The sequence below is a fragment of the Aedes aegypti genome, chromosome 1, assembly GCF_002204515.2.
Source record: "Aedes aegypti strain LVP_AGWG chromosome 1, AaegL5.0 Primary Assembly, whole genome shotgun sequence".
In the NCBI taxonomy this organism is placed as follows: Eukaryota; Metazoa; Arthropoda; class Insecta; order Diptera; family Culicidae; genus Aedes; species Aedes aegypti.
In genome coordinates this window covers 92,781,177-92,805,919 of record NC_035107.1, presented here as the reverse complement: position 1 = coordinate 92,805,919, position 24,743 = coordinate 92,781,177, and the positions used below count along the sequence as shown (strand labels likewise).

Below are 24,743 nucleotides of genomic sequence, written 5' to 3'. Positions count from 1 at the left end.
GTACTTTGGCCCAATAAGCCAAATTTGGGTAAATGCAACTTTTCTTATGTTTGGGTCGAAAGAACTCAATTTTGTGTTAAATCAACCCAAAATTGAGTATATTTTTCAAATGGAATTAAAGCCAAACTACCTAGTGGGGACCTTGGAAATTTAGCCAAAATTGAGTTATTGGGCTCAACTACGGAATTGCGTTGAAACAACCCAAAATTGAGTTGAATTCCGTCTCCGTGTACTTCTCCGCTGCTGTCAGCTGTTTTGACGGAATACCATGAAAGGGACGACAAGAGCAACTGACAGATGATTTTGTAAGAAAGGAAAGAGAAAGCGTACAAAGATGCTCTTTATGGACAGACTGAAACAACAGCAACGTTCGGTCTCGCACAGGTTTGCGTGCGTGCGTGCAGTCGTTCAGTTCAGTGTTCAGTCAAAAAGAGAGTGTCCATCGCGGCGGAGTCAAGTGTAGGTAGCTGCCAAGTGCGATCTCAAATCCTGTTCTGTCCATATTTACCTGCGCTGCTACTAAACTTGGACAATTTTACCAGCAGCAGTTGCTAAAGCATTAGAAATTCGCACTTTTCGTGAGTAGGAAAGCGATCCGGGCGAAATTCGTCTCACGGTAATAATGGACGGCTGCTAACAGCAAGAGTTTCCAAGTGCACAGTGGTGGTCCTTCTCCACATCAGACGTTTTCTTTGTCGGATAATGCGGTGACGGTCGGTCGATTCGAGAACGTCGTAGATTCTTGAAAGAGCGCTTTTCGGGTCATCGGAAGAAAATTGAACAGTGTTCGATCGAGTGAGTTTTTACTAATTCCGCGAATCGTCGTCCTCTTTGTTGGCTGATTGGCGCTGTTGGATGCAAGCAAAAGCCCACACCAGTTCCAGAACCATATATAAAACGAAAATGGATTGCTCATAATGGTGGTGTGAAAAACTCGTTCCGTTCCGAATCGGAGGAGTTTGCTGTCGCTGGATTTCAGTGTGTGTGCAAAAAGGAAGAAAGTTCCGAGATGCTGTCATAGCTTTGGCATCGTAGTAACCTGTGCGATAAGTTTTTGAGGACTGATTCGAAATGGGAGTTCTCCAATTTATTTCCATCGAACTTTAGTCGGAAAGTGTAGTAAACATAGTAAGCGTTGCGTTTGTATAATTTGTGATAAATCGTTCTTCTTCAAGCTCTCTACCTGACCAGTCAAGTTTTCTCTGCTATCAGGAATAAGAAACGTCATTCGGATGGTTATTTGGGATGAATTAAAGTTTTAAGTGGTTCCCCTCATTTGTATTGCGCCTTTGTTCATAATAAAACTCGATTGACGTTTTTCTGACAGTGGATGCTTCTCAAAGAGGTGATCAATTTGTGAGGGTAAACTTGAATTGGACTACCATGGACAAAGTGATAAGCCAAAGCTTGTGCAATCTTTCGTAGGAATATTTAAGTATTTCGCAGTTTGAAAGGTGGTTCTATTTACACTTCCGTTTATAGTCCACTGTGTGTGGTCATTCATTGCTGCCTGTCAGTGTCACCAGCAAGATCGTCGGACTTGCATTCTCTTTCCCTCGATTTTCATTAATCTGTCAGTAGAAAATTGAATGACTCTCTCTCTCTCTCTCTCTTTTGATTCTACGAGCTGCTCCCTTTTTGTTGCTGTGCGTGTGTCTGTAACTTGATGCAAAAGATGGGGACAACACTGTTTGACAAAATTTGTGATCCCGAAGATGACAAACAGTTTTTACTTGGCATACATGGAAGTCAAATTTGAAATGCTTCTATTCGATTAAAAACACCAGGCATTATACAGGATCCAGTTTGAAACTCTAAGATCCAGACTGAAACACCAGGATCCACATGCAGTCCCATGATCCATACTAGGTTTCCAGCATCCACACTGGAATCCCAGACTCCATACTGAATTTCCTGGGTCTATACTGAAATCCCAGGATGCATACTGGAATCCCCCAATCCGCCCTAGAATCCATACTGGAATCTCAGTATCCAAACTTGAGTCCCAAGATCCGCACTGTAAAGCCAGAATCCACACTGGAAACCCAGTATCCTCACTTGAATCCATTCACACTGGAAACCCAGGATCCACACTAAAATACCGAAAAGGAATTTCAGGCTACCCAGAAATCCCAGAATCTACACTGGAACCCCAGCATCCGCACTGAAATCTCAAGATTCGTACTGGTGTTCCAGGATGCACACCAGAGTCCCAGGATCCACACTGGATACACAATGGATTCCCAGGATCTGCACTGGAATCTCAGTATTTACACTGCAATCCCAGAACCCACACTTGATACCCAGTATCCATACTAGAATCCTAGAATCTGCACTGAAATCCTAGAATCTACACTGGAATCCCAGCATTCACACTGAAATCCCAGAATCCACATATACTTTATAGGATCTATGCTAAAATTAGAGGAGCCACACTAGAATCCCAGTATTCACATTGGAATTCCTGGATGCACACTTTAAACCAAGGGTTGAAACTGAAATATCAGAATCCACACTGGAATCCTAGGTTCTACGTGGTTCTACACTGGAATCCCAGCATCCACTCTGGAATCCCAGGATCAATACTGAAATTCCATGATCCACACTAGAATACCAGGATCCACAATGGAACCCCAATAACCAAAATCAGAGCATCCAAACTGAAATCCCGACATCCATACTGTAGTCCCAGAATCTACAAAGGATTCCCAGGATACAAACTTAAATCATAGGATCCGCACTTCAATCCACACTGGAATCCCTGCCAAAATTTAATGAAATTCTGTGTTTCACATTACAATCCCAGAATCCACACCGAAATCCTATGGTCCACGCTACAATCCCCCCAGGAAACCCAGAATCTACACTGGAAATCTAAGCTCTACCTTGAAATCCAAGGATTTACAATGGAATCCCAGAATACATACTTAAATCCCAAGATCCATACCAAAATTTACATTGGTATTAAAGCATCCAAAATGAAATACCAGAATTCAGAATCCACACTGAAATTCCAAGATTAACTCTTCAGTTCTAAGATTTACACTGTTGCCAAAGGATCCACACGGAAATACCAAAAAACAAGGCAGGAATCCCAGGATCTACACGGGGATCTCAAGATTTAGGACTAGGATCCACACTGGAATCCCAAACCTCACACTGGGTAAGCATGATTCACACTGTTACCCTACGACCAACATCACAGTCTCAGGATCCGCTCTGATATTCTTCGATCTACTCTACAATCCCAGGACTCACACTGGAATAAAGGAATCCACATTTCTGGGATCCACACTGGTATCCCAAAATCCACATTAGAATCCTGCGATCCACACTGCAATCCTAGAATCCTCACTGAAATTCTACGTTCCATACTACAACCCCAGGGTCAACATTGTAATCAAAGGATCCACACTGAAATACCAGGATTCATACTTATAGAGCTCCAAGATCCACATTGATATCCCACATTCTATACTACAATTACAAAATCCACCATGGAATCAAAGGATCTACATTGAAATACCAAAACCCACACTCAAATGCTATAATCTACACTGCAATACTAACCTAGAATTCCACGATATGCACTGGAATCCCAGGAGCGACACTGCCATAATTCACACTGAAATCCCAGGATCAGTTCTGAAATCTCAAAATTACAATTGGAATCCCGGATGTTTCTAGGATCTATAATACAATCTTTCATGAATCAATGAATGGATCATTAAAATAATTAAAGATCAACGCTCCGTCATCGCAAACCTCGTCATCATCGAAACTTCAAGAGCAGTTTTTCTGTTCAAAACTAACAATTATTCGATGAGAATGTGTTCACTGTGTTTCGGTTGGAGAACAGAATACAGTGAACACATTTTCCTGTAATCATTCTTGACATTGAACGAAAAAACTGCTTTTGAAAATTCCGAAATCAATGACGGATTCTGCCCCTTAAAACGTGCAAAGCATAGATAGCGCCACCGTGTGGTAGAACAGGAATACTGTCACAATATTAACTCCCATCTACAATAAAGCCGTTGTTTTGATACAGTGAGTACTGCAAAAGTTACCTTCAATGATCCATTGGAAACCACGCTCGAAGTAACATAAGACACCACCAGCCACCAGAAGACGCCGCACGAAGGAATGTGCTTTGGGAGCACATCAATCCTCCGTCAGAATCAGATGGTGACTGAGACAAACTGACCCTCTTCGAAGGCGGCTTGTCTTAAACGACTCAGGAACACGGCAAAATGAACCACCGCAAGAGCAATGGACTATGTCTTATAAGGAAATTGATTGGACTAACAGCAGAGCACTCTTCTACCTGCTCGGTGTGAGAGTAAAAGAGTAGAAGAGAGTGAAGTAGATGATAAATATAGATTACTTGAGAATATAATCTGTATCGGTAAAGAAGCTACAGATGAACTATGATTCCGACACAGTGGCGGCCATGAGCACAGACTGGACGTTTGAGCACTCTGATCTCAAAATAGATCACTGGGCTCGTTGTTTTCGGGTTTCTCTATATTTTCTTCATTCCAACTGTATCCACGGATTGCTATTGCTTTGTTTCCGTGGTTTCTGTGGAAGCACATATTTAATTATGCCAAAAACATCTTCTCGTCCGCTTCAGCTTGATGAAATTTCTTAATGTGATTCAAATGGTCGAGACTTGGGCCCATAATGCGAGATTTACTGATCTGTGGATACTTTTTGGCTTTAACTTTCGTAGGACAGTGTAAAAATAATAACAATCGCCCCCAGAGTTTGCGAATTCAAAACAAACACAGCGAGAACAACGGCAGACTCGCACAAACACAGCGCCAAAAATAGGAGAGAGAACGAGCTAGCCAGAGAGGAAGATCAAGCACACTAAAAATAACAACAACAGCGCAGTCAGCCAAGAGTAGTTGAAGAGTGACGAAGAAGCACAGCGAACAAAGTCAGAAGAAACCGAAGAAACGACGACGACGAGACGAGACGACGGGGTGTTGTGAGCTAAAGCAGCACGAAAGGAAAGAACAGTCAGTCGCAGCAGAGTGGTGTTTGTGCGAGGTGTTCGAGAAGTAGAGTGGACGACAAAAAACATAGTGCGCGATGATGATGATGTACTAATCTAGGCACAGTGCATAGAAGATAGAAGAGGAGTACCTTTTTACTTTGTGTGTCAAAAGTGGGCCCCTTTTCGGATAAGAAGTGTTGTTCGACACCGTCCAAAAGTGACGAAGAACAGCACGGTTGAATCCTTTGCAGGTGAAGAAGAATCCTCGTCAGCTTCCTGACCGTGAAGGGAGTTGAGAAAATCGCCCTCTGCCAAGAGTGGAGGGGAGCAAAAGTAGTGTCCGCGAAGAAAATACGTCACTTTCGGGAAGTCGGACAGATTCTGCTGAGTGGTGTGGCTATATTATGTAGATCTAGTTGGGATCGGATTTTTCGGGGTCCTGCTGAGTGTCTCCGTCGTCGTGAAGTGAAGTCGCGAAATCTTATCTCGGGTGGTTTCTTCGACTGAGTTGATTTATTTTTTGTTCGTTTTATTTTTCATCTTTCTGTGCTATCGCGTGTGTGTGCAAAAAAGCTGCTTCGACTTCGACTTTCGAGAAGTATAGAGTGTGGGATTTCCTGCTACCAAAATCAGTGCAAGGGGAGAACAAACCGAGCCAAACACAGATCTCGAGTCTCGAGTGGTGTGGTGCCAGTGGAGAGGAAGAGTGTGTTCTTTGTAGTCTGCGCCCTGCTGGCCCCTCTCAGTTCAGGTTCAGGAGCGCTCCTGTGTGGATAGTAGCCGATTCAGCGACGACGACGACGGCCCGCGGGGGGAAGCCAGCCTCTTGCTAGGACACGATAGCCCTCGGAAACATTCATGAGAAGAGATGGGAATAAAGGCCAGTACAGCAAATGGTGGACAGTCCAGTCCTAGAGCTAGAACCTTCTCCACCAGCAGCAGCTCGGATGTCGTGTCCGCCGGTGCAGGTACTTACCCTCTGATGTTAATACTAATACATACTATATTAATGTTCGATATACTACCACCAACGCCATCCCGTAGTAGAAAGGCGCTAATAACTTAGGTAATCGTTGGCAAACAGGCTTATCTTTGCTGCTGCTGACTGACCACAAGCCCGAAGCCACAAAGCTAGAACTCAAGTTGAAGATTGCGAACGACTTGATGAATTCGTCGCCATTTGATGTGCGTTCTAAGGTCCCGTACTTTTCACAGGGTTTTTTTTGCGATACAAACTTGCAATGATGTTTGAGTTTTGCTTGAAGGATTGATTACTATGCGATGAATCTATACACTTCACCAAAATAGATCTACCAACGTAAAGGTTGAAGTTCATAAGCTAGCTGGCACCTTATGGTGTGATATCTGCTAATTTTAGGTAATCAAGCAAAGTGTTAGTATATTACAACAATTCGTTGTAATTAAATTTAAAGTTTTGTGGTATAATTCCTTCATGCATTGCTACTATTGCATGGCGTACATTAGATCTAATCTGACTTTACCACTCGTGATCCTCAGACTTCAAACGACCAATATTTGAACGATTATCATTTTGTCATGTTTTACCTTGGTTACCTGTAAGGCCTTCCGTAGACGAGTGGTTGGAGTCCGCTGCTGCCAAGCAAAGTCGTGCTGAAGGTGTCCGGGTTCGATTCCCGGTCGGTCCAGGATCTTTTCGTAATGGAAGTTTCCTTGACTTCCCTGGGCATAAAGTATCATCGTACCTGCCACACGATATACGAATGCAAAAATGGCAACTTTGGCAAAGAAAGCTCTCAGTTAATAACTTTGGAAGTGCTCATTGAACACTAAGCTGAGAAGCAGGCTTTGTCCCAGTGAGGACAATACGGCAAATTGAAATTTTACGGTGGCGATGACGATATCGATGACTCGGGCACATCTACAAACGGAGAGTTGCTCGCTGTTCTTAAATTCACAAACCATTACATTCTGAGTTATAACTAAAGGAAGGTTCAATTATGACTTGGATTTGAATGCAGAAAATCACTAGGCGTAGTGAACGTCATGCGGTCGTGTCTTGTGCACAACCCCCACTGATTTTTTTGACATTTTTACCGATGAAAGATTTTTCAATATGCCGCAAGCTTTTCTTGACTACCAAGGCTTACTTTTAGCGAAAGAAGATCGGAGGTTCATGCAAGTTCGATAATATCTGATAATTATCTTCTTATAGTGAAAACACCTTCTTCAAACCTTAAAAAAGAAAGTTGCTGAAGAGAGCAATTCATTCCTACGTATGGGAGAAAAGATATTCATGAATGTATTTGCTATTATTTATCTCAGTAAAACAAAAATTACAAACAAAATCAGCACAAAAAGTATTTGTTTTTTTTTTCAGCAACTTTCTTGATGATGATTTAAAGATTGAGTTTTCACTATTAGGTGATAAGTTGGTACTTACATTACAGTACTTACTTGTTTGGAAGATTTTTCAAAATTTCTCCTTAGTAATTTCCATATAAACCTACTTTGTCTTTGGGTCACCTTTAAATCACCACCGAAGAAGCTGACAATTTCACAGAACACAATTTTTATAGTAAGGATGGTAGAAAAGATATAGGAGACCTGATTTTCAATATTTTGTTTGTATTTTGAACCGCCCTAGTGGTGCCCTGAATATATATAACCGGTGTATTGGATACTATTTCATTACGCATCAAAGACTATGTTTCACAATTGAAAACAACAGCAGATATCCCAAAATATACTCGCTTAGGACAACCAAACTAAGATTTTATCCTGGACAATATAGACCTTCACAATAATATTGATTACGAAAACTTTTATATACCAAGTGTAATTCAAAAAACGACATATCTAACACTCGGAAGGATTCAAGAAAAGGTAATGCAATATATTGTGAAGCATTTTAAATCCTGTTCAAAATGTTTTACATTTATTATTTTTTTGTATCCACTATTAGTTCAAAAAAGAACACTGTTTTTAACCACTATTAAGCGTCACACCAGATACAGTCAACTTTCGTTCGTTGCACTAAGCTTATAGCCCACAATATTAACGTTTTTCTAAATTTATATTGACACAAATTTAAATGTTACATAAATTGATCTTTGATCGAACTGTTTTTCACCGCACTTCTTGGAAAAAACCAGTAAAAAAACTCCACACCGCTTCTCCGAAGCTAGATCAAATCATGAGTGCTCTCTAAAAGGCTTATCTCATTTGGATGGAAATTGAGACTGTACAAGCGCTTCATAGTTTGTAAGGTTATCACATTGGGAATCTTTGGTGTACATCCTTGAGACGCAAGAGATTCCTACGTGTCTCCATCGCCGGTTTTTCAGGGGTTCCTTCATAGATTTCTCGAGGAAGGAGCTATAGGGATTAGAAATTACAACCAGAAATTTAGTAATCCTGAGAATCTTTCCAGCATTTCCTCTAGAGATATCCCCAACAATTTTTACATGAATTCGACCGAAAATTTACTTCATACTTCAGCGATCCTATTTTCTATCTGCCTCAGGCCTGCCCAAGCTTTTTGGCTCTTTTTTGACATAAATTGTTGCCGCGTTCGCAATTATAGAAAGATCTGAGAAATTTGTGTCTTAAATTAATGCCTGGTCCTCCTTATTTGGCTTTACATCAATTATCTTGATAAAGCCTCGCCAACAATAATTCGCCAATTCACTCGGTTCATGGCCGCTTCTCTCCATCCTCGACTGTGACCCACGCTCTCCAGGTCCTGGTGCACCTGGTCAATCCACCTAGCTCGCTGCGCCCCACGCCTTCTTGTTCCAACCGGATTCGTAGCGAACACCATCTTTACAGGGTTGTTGTCCGGTATTCTTGCAACATGCCCTGCCCAGCGTATCCTTCCAGCTTTAGCTACCTTCACGCTTCACCTCGAAGGTATCTCCGTCTATCGTAACACTGCTTCCTAGACGGGTCCTGTCGCGCTCAGTTCCGCCAACCAGCATGTACTTTGTTTTCGACGCATTCACCATTAGCCCGACTCTTGCTGCTTCGCATTTTAGGCGGGTGAACAAATCTGCCACCGTTTCAAGTTTTCTCCCAATAATATCCATGTCGTCCGCGAAGCATCACGTCCGGATCTCGTGAGAATCGTGCCTCGACTGTTAAGTCCGGCTCTCCGCATAACACCTTCAAGCGCAATATTGAACAACAGGCACGAAAGTCCATCGCCCTGTCGTAGTCCCCGCCGAGACCCGAACGAACTAGAGTGTTCGCCCGAGATCTTCACGCAGTTTTGCACACCGTTCATCGTTGCTCTGATCAATCTTGTGAGCTTCCCGGGAAAGCTGTTCTCGTCCATGATTTTCCATAGCTCTACGCGGTCGATACTATCGTATGCTGCCTTGACAGGGTGTCTACTACCTGGAAAAACCTGGAAAACCTGGAATTTTATTCAACCTGGAATATACCTGGAATTTTCAGGGAATTTCGACCACAATCAGGGAAATTATGATGAGGCAGTAATTTATGATAGAATATTTTCACGCCAAAGTATTTTTGCGTCATAACTAAAGCTATCAGCTATCATAACAGAGCTATCATAAATTGCCAGAAAACTCTCTTCATTCGAAAAAAAATTCGGCTGCGCCACTCTCAACATACTATATGAGCTATTCAGTGAGGATCCATTCGAGTATGAAATTTCATCAGCTTATCAAAACATGATCTAAAATTATTCGGTAAAGGATTAACATATCTAGGGCTGGTAGCAGGCTTCTTTTTAGATACCATTTCTATGCAAGTTTTTTATATTTTATATTTATAAAAAGTCTCTATTTTTGATAAAAAATCTCTTAAGTCTCTATTTTGACCAAAATAGTCTCTAAAGTCTCTTTTTTTCCATAACTTGCTTGCAGATAACTGAGATGCAATTTCTTCTCGTATTTCTCGAGAACAGCTTCAAGAAATATCCTTGTGGTTTCTCCAGAGATTTTATCAGGAATTCTTCAAGAAATTCCTTTAGCATATTTTTCATAGGATGCTCACACGATTTCCTCCATAATTTGCTTCAGGAAATCCTTGAACATTTCAACGTTACTACCTCTAGTAATTTTCTCAGGGAGTACTTTGAACAAAGACTTTCCTGGGACTTCCTCCAGATATTTTTCACTAACTATTCAACCGAGTTCTACAGTCGTTTATTTAGGAGATATCTGAAGTTTCCCACAGAATTTCTCCCAAGAAAATCCGACAAGAATTTCAACGCCAGTTCATCTACGGTTATTCTTTAGATTTTTTCTATGAATTTCTCCAGCATTTCATCCAACAATTACTGGAGTTCATCCAAACATTTTTCATTTTACATAAGTAACTGTAACAAAAGATACCCGTAAATTTGCTTCAGGAATGCTTCTCGAATTTTCTCAACAATTTTTTAGCTTTCTGGGAAAGTTCATTCGAATTTCTTTGGATAAAACTCATGGAAGAATGCTTGAGAAAAGAGTTTTGAAAACTTCTTTGAGAAATCTCTTAGAATTAATAGAGGAATTTCCGAAGAAATCGTAGGAGCAATCTCTGAAGTAATTTTTGAAGGTATACTTAGAGAAATTTGTACTCAAAATCTGATAAAAATTCTAAAGAACAATTTTGTAGAAAATCCTGAGAAATCCTTGGAGGCATCTGAAGGAGATTCTGGTTGAATATTACAACATGTTTTGAACGGGAGTCTTGAAGGATGTTCTAGAAAAACTGATTGGAGAATCACCGGATAAAATTCTCGAGGACTAAGGGCTTTTTCCAAAAATATTTGAAATAATATGTGAAGGAATTTCTGATGAAAGCCTTGAGATATTTTTTTGTGATATTTAATGAAAAAATCCTGGTTCTATTTTGAGATATAAAAAACAATTTTTTTGGAGGAATTCCTAAGGAAAATTTTTGGAGAGAGAAAATGTCAAATATAGATATCAATCCATCCCTCTCATAATGTCGTCGCAATACATCAATGAATGTCTGTCCTTTACTGGCATATACCAGATGTGCTTGTATATCGTCGTAATGCCACAAAAAAATGAAAAAAAAAAAACAGTTTTAAAAATATTTTTAGAGAAATGTCTGGTCTGATCAAACTATTTTGTCCTGGTTCCTGTTAGGTTTCGTTTTTTGATTAGATACCGTTTTGTCTCTTTTCGGTCTCTTTTTGGTTACTTTTTAATCTCTTTTTTTTTTGGGAAGAGATTTCTAAATTTCATATTTTCAACAAACTTATTTACCATGCACAATTTTGTAAATTATTGTAAAATATTTATTTCCAGAAAAAAAAAAAACGATTTTCAAATAGTAAACTGGAATTTAAACAACTTTAAATTCAAAATTTCGAACAATCACGATTAATTTAGATTTTTTATCGAATGAAATGCAAAAAATTGTCATTTATTTATATTGCCACAGTTCTCGCATAACTTATGATCTCCCCCTTAAAGCCATTGGTAACCATGTGTGTAGCTAGTTGTTTCTGAGCATTTGAATGGAGTTTCACGTTGTTTAACGACGATATGGTGAAAAAAGGATCATTCCATACTTGCCAGTAGTGTTGGTTTGGATGCTTAATAATTCGTTTGCTCAGAAACAACGAGCTACACACGTGGGTACCAATGCGGCTTCTAGGGCGTTATCCCAGATTATGCGAGAGTTGAATGTTATACGGTCGAACGTGATTACCCAGGGGCTTGATAATCCGTGTTTGTACTATAAAAAAAATGAATCCGAAATCCAAAAGTTATACGAATTATTTGTGTTAATTTAAATATGTAGCAGATGATTAACACGATCCATTCAATTTGGGATATTTTAAAAAATTTGGCTTTTTTGCTGTGTGATAACTTGCTAATACATCGGTAAACTTAGTATTTATTGTAAAATATTGCCACATATCCAAATAAAGTTTAATTTTGCGCTCATGAAGCTGTCTTAGTTATCCAAACGACCGATGGAAATAAATGATACATAATTTGTACTAAAACACTTTCAAGAAGACACATACTGATGTACTTGAAAGTTCCGTTCAGTTCACAGAGCTCTTACAAACGCAATAAAAGGCATCATTATTGTCCAATACAATTCATTTGAATAAAACTTAGCTTTGGTTATTATCATCTTCATATTGTAATATTGGTTGGTAAATGGCTGGGCATGGCGTACCATTGGTACCTCGCGTACCTGAAGGAATAAAATAGACCCCTCTGTGCGGTCCTTAGCCTCTTGCCCAGCAACTCCTATCCCTACCTCCTCGTGGTACTGGCCGGGGTACGAGTAACCTTAGGGAAGATCGGGTAACCAACCCCCGGTGGGAACTTTGGTCGTATGCTGACAGGGAAGGGGGGGTTTGCTTCTGCAAACCTTGAGCGTCTGTACTCCATGTTAGGAGCGGCTCACAACAGCGTCTGTTCCCCATGTCAGGGGCGGCTGATCATCGTCCGAGTGCCAGAGAAGGACTCTAAGCTAAACTGCGCACTATGGCCCTCCGAACATTTAGGGGGAATGGTCCTCCGGAAATCTAGGGGGTTGGCGTCAGGCCCTGCAAGCCAGCCGTAAAAACACATCAGCACAGGAACGTCAACGAGAGAATACGGACCGGAACAATCGGCAAAGACCACAGCGACGGAAACGGACTAGCGATTGGAAACTCGGTACGTGGAACTGCAAATCTCTCAACTTCATTGGAAGCACACGCATACTCTCCGATGTACTGAAGACCCGCGGTTTCGACATCGTAGCGCTGCAGGAGGTGTGCTGGACAGGTTCGATGGTGCGAACGTTTAGAGGTAATCATACCATCTACCAGAGCTGCGGCAACACACGTGAGCTGGGAACAGCTTTTATAGTGATGGGTGATATGCAAAGGCGTGTGATCGGGTGGTGGCCGATCAACGAAAGAATGTGCAAGTTGAGGCTCAAAGGCCGGTTCTTCAACTTCAGCATCATAAACGTGCATAGCCCTCACTCCGGAAGCACTGATGATGACAAGGACGCATTTTACGCGCAGCTCGAACGCGAGTACGACCGCTGCCCAAGCCACGACGTCAAGATCATCATAGGTGATTTGAACGCTCAGGTTGGCCAGGAGGAGGAGTTCAGACCGACGATTGGAAGGTTCAGCGCCCACCGGCTGACGAACGAGAACGGCCTACGACTGATAGATTTTGCCGCCTCCAAGAACATGGCCATTCGCAGCACCTACTTCCAGCACAGCCTCCCGTATCGATACACCTGGAGATCACCACTGCAGACGGAATCACAAATCGACCACGTTTTGATCGATGGACGGCACTTCTCCGATATTACCGACGTCAGAACCTATCGTGGCGCTAACATCGACTCTGATCACTATCTAGTGATGGTGAAACTGCGCCAAAAACTATCCGTCATCAACAATGTACGGTATCGACGCCCGCCTCGGTATAACCTAGCGCGACTGGCCCAACCGAACGTCGCTGCCGCATACGCGCAGCATCTCGAGGTAGCGTTGCCGGAAGAGGGCGAGCTTGACGAAGCCCCTCTTGAGGACTGCTGGAGCAACATAAAAGCAGCCATCAACAACGCAGCCGAGAGCATCGTCGGGTACGTGGAAAGGAGGACATGTAACGATTGGTTCGACGAAGAATGCAGGCAGGTTTTGGAGGAGAAGGATGCAGCGCGGGCTGCAATGCTGCAGCAAGGAACGCGACAAAACGTGGAGCGATATAAAAGAAAACGGAAGCAGCAAACCCGACTATTCCGGGACAAAAAGCGCCGCCTGGAAGAAGCGGAATGTGAAGAAATGGAACAGCTGCATCGTTCTCAAGAAACGCGAAAGTTCTACGAGAAGCTCAACGCATCCCGAAAAGGCTTCGTGCCGCGAGCCGAAATGTGTAGGGATAAGGACGGAAGCATCTTGACGGACGAACGTGAGGTGATTGAAAGGTGGAAGCAGCACTACGATGAACACCTGAATGGCACGGAGAACACAGGCGACGAGGGTCACGACAGCGGAGGAAGTGACTACGTCAGCACGGCGGATGAAGGAAACCAACCTGCCCCCACATTGAGGGAAGTTAAGGATGCCATCAGCCAGCTCAAGAATAATAAGGCCGCTGGTAAAGATGGTATTGGAGCTGAACTCATCAAAATGGGCCCGGAGAGGTTGGCCGCCTGTCTGCACCGGCTGATTGTCAAAATCTGGGAAACCGAACAGCTGCCGGAGGAGTGGAAGCAAGGGGTCATATGCCCCATCTACAAGAAGGGCGACAAACTGGAATGTGAAAACTATCGTGCGATCACTATCCTGAATGCCGCCTACAAAGTGCTATCCCAGATTATCTTCCGTCGTCTATCACCAATAACAAATGAGTTTGTGGGAAGTTATCAAGCTGGTTTCATCAACGGCCGCTCGACAACGGACCAAATCTTCACTGTACGGCAAATCCTCCAGAAATGCCGTGAATACCAAGTCCCAACGCATCACCTGTTCATCGATTTCAAAGCGGCTTATGATAGCATCGACCGCGAAGAGCTATGGAAAATCATGGACGAGTACAGCTTTCCCGGGAAGCTCACAAGACTAATAAGAGCAACGATGGACGGTGTGCAGAATAGCGTGAAGATTTCGGGCGAACATTCCAGTTCGTTCGAATCCCGCCGGGGACTTCGACAGGGTGATGGACTTTCGTGCCTGCTGTTCAACATCGCGCTAGAAGGTGTCATGCGGAGAGCCGGGTTCAATAACCGAGGTACGATTTTCACAAGATCCAGCCAATTTGTTTGCTTCGCGGATGATATGGATGTTGTCGGCAGAACATTTGGAACGGTGACAGACCTCTACACCCGCCTGAAACGTGAAGCAACAAAAGTCGGCCTGGTGGTGAATGCGTCAAAAACAAAGTACATGCTGATAGGCGGAACCGAGCGCGACAGAGCCCGCCTGGGAAGCAGTGTTACGATAGACGGGGATACTTTTGAGGTGGTTGATGAGTTCGTCTACCTCGGATCCTTGTTAACGGCTGATAACAACGTTAGTCGTGAAATACGGAGACGCATCATCAGTGGAAGTCGCGCCTACTATGGGCTCCAGAAGAAGCTGCGGTCGAGAAAGATTCACCCCCGCACCAAATGTACCATGTACAAAACGCTTATAAGACCGGTGGTCCTCTATGGACATGAAGCATGGACCATGCTGGAAGAGGACCTGCAAGCACTTGGAGTGTTCGAACGAAGGGTGCTTAGAACGATCTTTGGCGGAGTGCAGGAGGACGGTGTGTGGCGGCGGAGAATGAACCACGAGCTCGCTAGGCTCTACGGCGAACCAAGTATCCAGAAGGTTGCTAAAGCCGGAAGGGTGCGCTGGGCAGGGCATGTTGCAAGACTACCGGACAACAATCCTGCAAAGATGGTGTTCGCGTCGAATCCGGTTGGCACAAGAAGGCGGGGAGCACAGCGAGCGAGGTGGCTTGATCAGGTGCAACAAGATCTGGAGAACGTGGGCCAAAATCGAGGTTGGAGAGACACAGCCTTGGACCGAGTAAATTGGCGTAACATCGTTAACGAGGTTTTATCAAATTAATTGATGTAACACCAACTAAATAAATAAATAATATTGTAATATTGGATATTGGAATAGTTTCAGCATGCTTTACATCAGTGGTCCTCAGCTTATATGCTTATGCGGGCCACTTAGGTGTTTTCAAAACATAGCGCGGGCCACAACGTATTTGAGATTTTTTTTAAATTTTCAAGGAGAATGTAAAAAATATGAATCTTTTTCTATTAACACGGAGATGAGTTTTGTGGTCCTTCGGTTATCTGTTGTTGAAGAAGGTCTTGACCAGTGTTGTAAGCAATTACGGTAGTCGACACGTTTTCGCCGATATTCGACAGCGCTTCCCTTAAACATGCACAAAACGGGCGATCAAACGAATGTCGAAAAGAAAAATGTCAATTGAATGCCACTGACCGCGATAGCTTCGCTAGGAAACATTACGGTTTTGTTTGTTTTTGTCCTGCTTTCACTGTATGTGTGTCACATTCGACATAACAGGCAAGATCAAACTATTCATGTTGCTTATTATCCGATGTCTGAATTCTATGTAAAACTTATGATTTATGCAAATGTCATCGTGTAAGACGACATTCAATTGATACTTTTTTGTGTTTGTCGACGTTCATTCTACAGCTTGTGCTGTGACTGCTGACCACGGCAACGAAACGAACGTCGCGCAAAGTGTCGAATGTTTACAGCACTGGCCTTGACCGAAAGAATACCGAAAATATTGTCCAATAAAAACAAAAACAGACTCTTAATTAATACGGGTTGGAGCTGAGCTCCCTGAAATCCTTCCTTAAATTTGGATGCTTATAAATCTTGAAGATTACACTGCATCAAAGGAATTATAATTTTATAAATAAACTGATGCGAAGATTTTTCGCGAAGCGAAGAAATTTATGGGCACTCGAAGCTAATTTTAAACCCTTGGCTTATTTAGGATTTTTCGATTCAATATATATTCAAGAGATACGGTCTCAGACAGATTTCCAGTTATCCCCAGGCTCGATAATACTCCGCAGCATCACCAGAGTTCGAAAGCTTGCTGTCTTTGCCTCTTTGTAAGGTAGCGAAAATATACTGAGCAGAGAGGCAATAAAAAATGAGCGAGGAAGACGCGACACAAAACACAACGGAGGAAAATTCCATCAAAAAAGAGTGCAATCACAACTCCGCGAGGCTTTGTTTGGACGAGTCACTAATAAGTTATTTTAAAGTGTCAGTAAGAGTGAGCATAGAAGCAAGAGAGAAAGAGTATCAGTAAAAATCCTTGCATTTCGATAACTCTCATCGTTTGAGGATTCGTGTTGTGAATTTCGAGTTGAATTTTTACTTCAGAAAAACCTCGAAACCATCTCATTTTTGCATCGAATAGGAGCTTCAGTCACTTAACTGGTTATTCCTGAGCTGATAAATACGGTCGATATTCCATAGATTCCCACAGGAAAATGTTTCATATAATAATGATCAACTTTCGAAAACATAGTGTCGAAGACAAAAGAATATAAGCCTCTTTATTTGTTTTATGTAACACGCGGGCCACTTCACATTAACATTCAAAATGTGTTCGTGGGCCGCACAAAACCTTCACGAGGGCCGCATGTGGCCCGCGGGCCGCAGTTTGGTGACCACTGCTTTACATAATGGTTAGAAGTGTATAAATACCTATCAAATCGAAAACACTTTAAAATTTGTCATTATATTGTTTTAGACATATAAAATTAGAGTATTTCTTGAACCTGGAATTATTTTTATAAAACCTGGAAAAACCTGGAAATATCAGGGAATTTCATTTCGGTGAACGAGTAGACACCCTGCTTGAAATCGATGAACAAATGGTGCGTAGGGACCTGGTACTCACGGCATTTCTGGAGGATTCGCACGGAAAAGATCTGGTCCGTTGTCGAGCGGCCGTCGATGAAACCTGCTTGATAACTTCCCACGAACTCGTTTGCTATAGGTGATAGACGACGGAAGAGAATCTGGGATAGCACTTTGTAGGCGGCGTTTAGGATGGTGATTGCACGATAATTTTCACACTCCAGTTTGTCGCCCTTTTTGTAGGATTCTACCCCATTACCCCGAATCCCATTACCCCGAATGCCATTAACCCGAACGCCATTACCCCGAATTCCAAAACCCCGAACGACCCATCACCCCGAATTCCAAAATCATGGGGAAATGTCATCAATATCATCATGTCAAAATAATTGTGAATTCGGGAAAATAGCATTCGGGGTGATGGAATTCGGGGTAATGGGGTAAAATCTTTTGTAGATAGGGCATATAACGCCTTGCTTCCACTCCTCCGGTAGTTGTTCCGTTTCTCAGATTCTGACTATCAGCCGATGCAGACAAGCGGCCAACCTGTCCGGGCCCATCTTGATGAGTTTGGCTCCGATACCATCCTTGCCAGCGGCCTTGTTGTTCTTGAGCTGTTGAATAGCATCCTTAACTTCCCCCATCATGGGAGCTGGTTGGTTTCCGCTGTCCGCTATGCTGGCGTAGCCATCGCCTTCGTTGTCCTGACCTTCTGTGCCTGTGTTCTCTGCGCCATCTGCGCCAGGTGTTCATCGTAGTGCTGCTTCCACCTTTCGATCACCTCGCGTTCGTCCGTCAAGATGCTCCCATCCTTATCCCGGCACATCTCAGCTCGCGGCACGAAGCCTTTGCGGGATGTGTTGAGCTTCTGATAGAACTTCCGCGTTTGTTGAGAACGGTACAGCAACTCCATCTCTTGGCATTCCACCTCTTCCAGGCGGCGCTTTTTGTCCCGGAATAGGTGGATTTGCTGTTTTCGCTTCAGTCTGTATCGTTCCACGTTTTGCCGCGTACCATGCTGCAGCATTACAGCCCGCGCTGCATTCTTCCCTCTAAAACCTCCTGGCACTCCTCGTCGAACCAATCGTTTCTTGAGCTCCATTACACATATCCGACAATGCTTTCGGCAGCGTCGTTAAAGGCTGCTTTGACTGTCGTCCAGCAGTCCCCAAGAGGGGCCCTACCGAGCTCGCCCTAATCCGGCAACGCAGCCTCAAGATGCTGCGCGTACGCATTGGCGACATCCGGTTGTTTCAGCCGCTCGAGATTGTACCGGGGCGGGCGTCGGTACCGTACATCATTGATGACGGATAGTTTTGGGCGCGCCTGGTATTATATCTGATTAATCCATGTATTATAATTTAAATTTATACTAAACTCTTTGTTAGCGATACAGGCAAAGGCAAAAATCACTCCGACCCGCGGGCCGCACGTTTTGTTTTCTAGTCAACTGCATCTGTAGCGAAGAGTTTGATGTAAAGTCAAATTTTTATACATGGATTAGTCAGATATAGCTTTCATTTGCGGTATCAATTGCTCAGATTGGACTACTATTGCGAACGCGGCAACCATTTATGTCAAAAAAGAGCCAAAAAGGTTGGGCAGGCCTAACTTAAGTAATCGTGGACAAACAGCCTTATCTTTGCTGCTGTTGCTGGCTGACCACAAGTCCAAAGCCACAATTTAAATTGAAGATTGCAATCGACTTTACTTAATGAATTCGTCGCCATTTATATTTATTTATTATTATTATAGAGTTTTGGCACTTCTCAGCAAAAAATGACCTTAGGAGAGATTTCGGGACAATTCCGGTCGCTGAGAGGACTACCGGAACTATACGGACGTCCTCTAGGTGCCACATCTGCTTCAACTCCTCCGCCAAGTCGTGGTACTTCGCTATCTTGTTAGAGAACGTTGATTGGACATTGTGGTCCAGCGGTACAGCGATGTCGATGAGTGTAACTCGTGTCATCCTTTTGTCGTAGACTACAATGTCGGGGCGGTTGGCACGGATGAGGACGTCCGTTATGATCTCGCGATCCCAGTACAGCTTTATGCAACTATTTTCCAGAACCGGGTCCGGCAGGTACTTGTAGTAGGGTACAAATCGATCCACCAAGTTGTGCTTAAGGGCAAGCTGTTGGTGCACAATCTTGGCAACTTCGTTGTGACGATCGAGGTAGGCTGATCCAGCTAGTACTGAACAGCCGGCAACGACATGCTCGATACTCTCCCCTACTGAATTGCACTTCCTACACTGCCCATAACTGCATAACAGTCATTTTTGACAAATTTGAGTTAATACCATGGAGAGTCATCAAATGATAAATACTTTCGATCAACTTACTGAAATCTGTGAGATTGTTCTAGAAAATTCGAAAAAAATACCAAGTTGTTTTGTCACATTGGTAATTATAATCGCATAACAGTCACATTGAGATTATAAATGAGCCTCGTAATGTAATAACAATGAAATTTCTATCACAATTTTTTCTGGCTATTCACCTAGTATGCGATATGAGTTGTACAAAATATCAGCCTCAAATAAGCACTTTTGAGTTCCTGGTAATTTTTAAAAATTTTAGTTTCCTCCCATACTACCATAAAATGCACGCTTGGTACTCAATTTACTCAATGCCTACTTTTGTTGAATGTTACAAATATGCAATTATGGGCAGTACAGCGGTCCTCCACGTCTTCGTGCAATATGTAGTGCCGATAGTTTTTCGTCGCAATTACCCGGCCTTGGATGGCTACCATGAAACCTTCTGTTTCTGAGAAGAGGTCACCCCGCATCAGCCACGTGTTTGACGCCACCTAATCGATGTGCTCGAGCTCCAGTTGATGGAGGTGCGTTCCATGCAACTCCTTCTGCTTCCACGTTGCGATCTTCTCATCGACGGTTTTGATGTCGCAGTTCAGCTGGTAATCCTCCTGCGCCAGATGCAGGGCGCTGAAGCCGTGATCAGTTTCGCATACAGTGCGGTAAATTTCGTGGCGGTTCTGGCTTTCTACGAAATATGCCCGCAGCTGCTGGATCTGGGAGACACATAGTGCCTGGTTTCAGCCTCTCCGCCAACAAAAGTGTACGCTGCCACGTCTGTAAGTATAGGCATCAATACGACAGAACGCCAATCCGGGTGGATGGTAACCCTATTCCCTCCAAGAAGACAGTGAAAGTACTCGGGATCATAATTGATCGACACCTGTCTTTTAAGCCGCATTTTACCAACGTTAAGAATAACTGCCAAACAAGATTGAATCTACTTCGGACAATCTCCCGTCCACATCGTTCCAATAATCGTGGGATTCGATTCCGAGTAGCTGAAGCCATTGTTGATAGCCGTCTCCTGTATGGCTTGGAGCTCACCTGCATCGCCTACAACCAGCTGGTAGAAATATTAGCGCCCATATACAACAGCTACATTCGTACTATTTCCGGACTCCTCCCGTCTACGCCAGCCGACTCTGCATGTGTCGAGGCGGGTCGACCACCTTTTCGCCATTTCATAACCAAAGCAATTTGCACTAAGGCTGCAGTCCATGCTGCAAAAACCTCCGGGCGCCGTAAAATGTTTCTCCTTGAAGAAGGAAATAAGATTTTCCGTAGGGTGGCCAATAGAAATCTCCCCCCTGTGGCTAAGTACCACTGGTACGGAGACAATAGTTGGCATAAAGAAGCACCAAAAATCGATGACGAAATCAAGCGTCGATTTAGAGCGGGTGACAACTCGCAAACGCTTCGAATGTCAGTGCTTGAATGGTTGCAGACAAAATATTCAGGCTACGAGCACCGTTACACAGATGGCTCCCTCTCCCAGGTAGGAGTAGGTATTGGAATCATCGGACATTCTCTGGAAATCAGCAAAAGTCTTCAACCGTGGTACTCAATCTTCTCGGCGGAAGCTGTGGCGGTTTTTATTGCTGCTACTACTGTCAGCGTGCGACCAATTTTAGTGTTAACGGACTCCGCCAGTGTCATCTCTGCCCTTCAATCTGATACCCCACAGCACCCTTGAATACAAGGAATTATTAAAAATTCACCACACAGCACTGTGTTTGCCTGGATACCCGGCCATTGCGGAATCCCTGGAAACGTTGCAGCGGATCGACTCGCTGGAATCGGTCACGCCGAACGGAGGTATAGCTCCACAGCCCCGCTGGATGATGTCAAAAGACACATCAGGAAAAAATTTAGGGACCACTGGAATGTCGAATGGGCTTGCTCCCACTCATCATATATCCGAAAAATCAAACAAGATACGTCTGCCTGGGATGATCGTAAATCCTTACGTGAACAACGGGTTGTCTCAAGATTGCGTACTGGACACACGCGTCTCTCTCACAACTTCGATGGAGCTGATTTCAACGTTATCTGCTCAACGTGCAACGTGAGAAACACTGTTGAGCACTTCCTATGTGTCTGTCCCCAGTATGAGTTCTCACGTCAAACATATGGACTCTCCAGCAGTATCCGGGAAATTCTAAGTGACGATGCATCCGCTACAACCTCCCTGATCTGTTTCCTCAAAGATGCTGGCCTCTTCTATAGGATCTAATTGTGGGCAGCCCGAGATCATTTTCGTTGTTATAGTGGCCTCACCACAAATTAATAGGGCAAATCTTGTGCAAACACTTTGGATTTGGAACATTAGCGCAAATAGGTATACTAGAATAACAAATTATAACACAGTGAAGTAATCCGGGAACGTCAGTAACTTTAAGAGATTAGCTACGAAACCTTTGGCGAGACCCCACGGTTGGGCTCGAAGACGGACCCTTATGGTTCGCCTTACTTTCCCCCGTTACACGAGTGCCCTTCAGGCACCTCATGTGGCAGTGATGAACTAGCCAAACGAGTTAAAAATCACTTTAATAAAGAAAAAAAAAAAAAAAAAACATAGTGCCTGGATATCGGTGACGCCTCGTCCTCCTGCTGCACGTGGCAGGGTGACTCTCTCAATGGACGATTTTGGGTGGCGCATTCGGTGCTTGGTGAACGCCACTCGTACTGCTCGTTCTATCGCCTCCAAGTCAGTCTTGGTCCACTTTACCACCCCGAAAGTATACGTCAACAGGGGCACAGCAAACGTGTTGATCGCCTTCACCTTGTTGTCGACAGACAGAAAGCTCTTCAAAATACAGTTGACACGAGACAAGAATTTTCCTGCAGCTCCTTCTTGATCTTGTGGCAAATACCTCTAAGTTGCAGGAATCCGAGGTATTTATACGTTTCGCCTTCAACCATATCCGGAATCTCCTCCTGCTCGTTGACGCGGAAACAGCTGGCATCCATGACTTGACCCCGACGTAGATAAATTGACCTGCATTTGTCAATACCAAACTCCATCCGGATGTCGTTACTGAATGTCGTAACTAGCTGCAACAGTTGATGCAGCCTCTGCACTGATTCCGCAAATAGCTTCAGGTCGTCCATATAGAAGGTGTGGATAACTTTTGTGCTCCTTGCCCCACTTTTCAGTTGGTAGCCATAGTTGCATTGGTTGAGTGCTCTGCTGAGGGGGTTCATGGCCAGGCAAAACCACAGCGGACTGAAGGTATCGCCTTGAAAAATCCCTCTCCTGATGCTGAGAGTCCTGGACCGTACCACAGCTGTACCGTCGGTAATGTGTAGGGATGTGCTCCACATCCCCATCGCGTGTTGCATCAGCCTGATGACGTTCCCGTCTACCTTATACAACTGCAGTACATTGAGAAGGTACGAGTGCGGTACTGAGTCGTATGCCTTGTTGTAGTCGATGTACGCCATACTCAGGTTCCTTTGCTTTTGGGTAGCTTGCCCTACAATGACTGCATCTACGATGACCTGATCTTTGCAGCCTTGCGTGTTTCTGCGACAGCCTTTCTGTTCTTCGCTGGGTCAGCTGTGTGTTGGTCCTTTGGCAGAAGGAATGTGACACCCCTGGTGATGAATTCCGGTAGCTGCGTGGGGTCTCCGAGTACCCCCCGGTATTAACTCGAAATTGTCAAAAATGTCGAATGTGACAAATATGCAGTTATGGGCAGAGCTGTCCTTTTTGCATCCTGAGATAGGTAGGTACCTGTTTTGTCTGTAAGTGTTGGTTATTTCATGTCATGAGAGTCACCGGGAAATTCGTGTTTAGCGTTTCGTATAGTCAAATGTCAGGAAAACTTATACTTCGTTATGTTTCCACTGTTCAAACTCTCGAGCAGCCTTAGATATACTCCACCACCATAGACTACTCTACGCAGCCACCTACCCACCGCAGTGAAAAATCCCACCATCAGAGGGCTTGGTTATTATCTTTTGGGTAGCCTTGAGGGGTGGCGTAATGGGGTCGTTTAGTTCATTGAGAGGGCAATGATAGAGCAAGGCCGAAGGCCGATCCGTTACCATATCGGCAGGACCAGGACACGCAGTGGATCTACAAGACCCATACCCCAAGCCACCCCAGAAGACATCGCCGTGCTGCATCGTCGTCGAGGTAGAGCTCTGCACCGATCTACGTCAGAGAAGCAGTAAGCAGTAAGGTGGTGGAGAAGAAGAAGGGGCCCCGCTAAGGTTAGACTAGATTAAGAAAGTGGGAGTGAAGCTAGCCAGTCAATAAATTGTTCCAAGAACTTCTGTGGTAGACTAAACTAAGTGCGAGTTTTAATGCCGACCATGAGGTTTTGAATCAGGGAGTCTCTATGGTGCTCCCGTTTGAGTTACCCGATAATTACATGTCAGAGAAATTAGGCCATTAAGCTAGATGGCCGGTTCGGGAAGGGACCTCCGCAATGCAGTCTGTTCTCCTCCTTCTCCTGGTCTTCTCCTTTTCGCCCCGGATATGGGGTTACCCTCGTTGTATTCGCCTCCATAGGCGTTATGCGTTAGTGAGACATCATTGGCGAGGGGCACTAAATGCATAGTTTCACAATTGAGGGGGTAATTTGTACATGCAGACCAGTTGATCCATTGTTACCGTAAACGGTAACAATTTCTTCACAGATTCCTGGACGAACAGCTTCAGTAACGCCTCCAGTTATTTCCATAGAGATTTCATCACGAATTCCTTTAGGGATTCCACTAGAAAGTTCTCTGGAGATTCCTCAAGCGATTTATTCATTACACCCGATTCTTTTTTTGCACGGGGGATGCGTACCGTGCAAAAAAAGTTTTTAGTTCAAAATGTCAAAAACCGTGCAAAAAAAGCAACACCATTTCTCGACGTTTCATGCAAAAATAAAGTTTTGACCGAAAAAAATGTATGGAAACTTTTTTTGCACGGCCGTGTAAAAAATCCGCGCAAAAACAGAATCGGGTGTAATTGTTTGCATCCACGAATTTTTCAGTCTAACGCTGTTTCCTTCATTTATGTCCACAATGATTGTTGCGAAGCTTTTCCTACCGATTCAATCAGG

At 43.7% G+C, this 24,743-nt stretch overlaps 1 protein-coding gene across 14 annotated transcripts in view; it reads left to right on the top strand.

The window, feature by feature from the left end:
* The first annotated feature begins 374 nt into the window (after window positions 1-374).
* Window positions 375-24,743, top strand: part of LOC5572548 (E3 ubiquitin-protein ligase znrf2) — a 92,364-nt gene continuing 67,995 nt past the window's right edge. The window contains exons 1-2 of one of the 14 annotated variants that reach the window (XM_021842613.1): window positions 375-459; window positions 5,579-5,973. In XM_021842613.1, the coding sequence (XP_021698305.1) occupies window positions 5,874-5,973 (100 nt within the window). In that variant the 5' untranslated portion in view covers window positions 375-459; window positions 5,579-5,873. Of the gene's footprint in view, window positions 1,129-4,735; window positions 5,974-24,743 lie in introns of all 14 variants that reach the window. The other 13 variants (XM_021842588.1, XM_021842605.1, XM_021842584.1 and 10 more) reach the window with 13 other exon arrangements.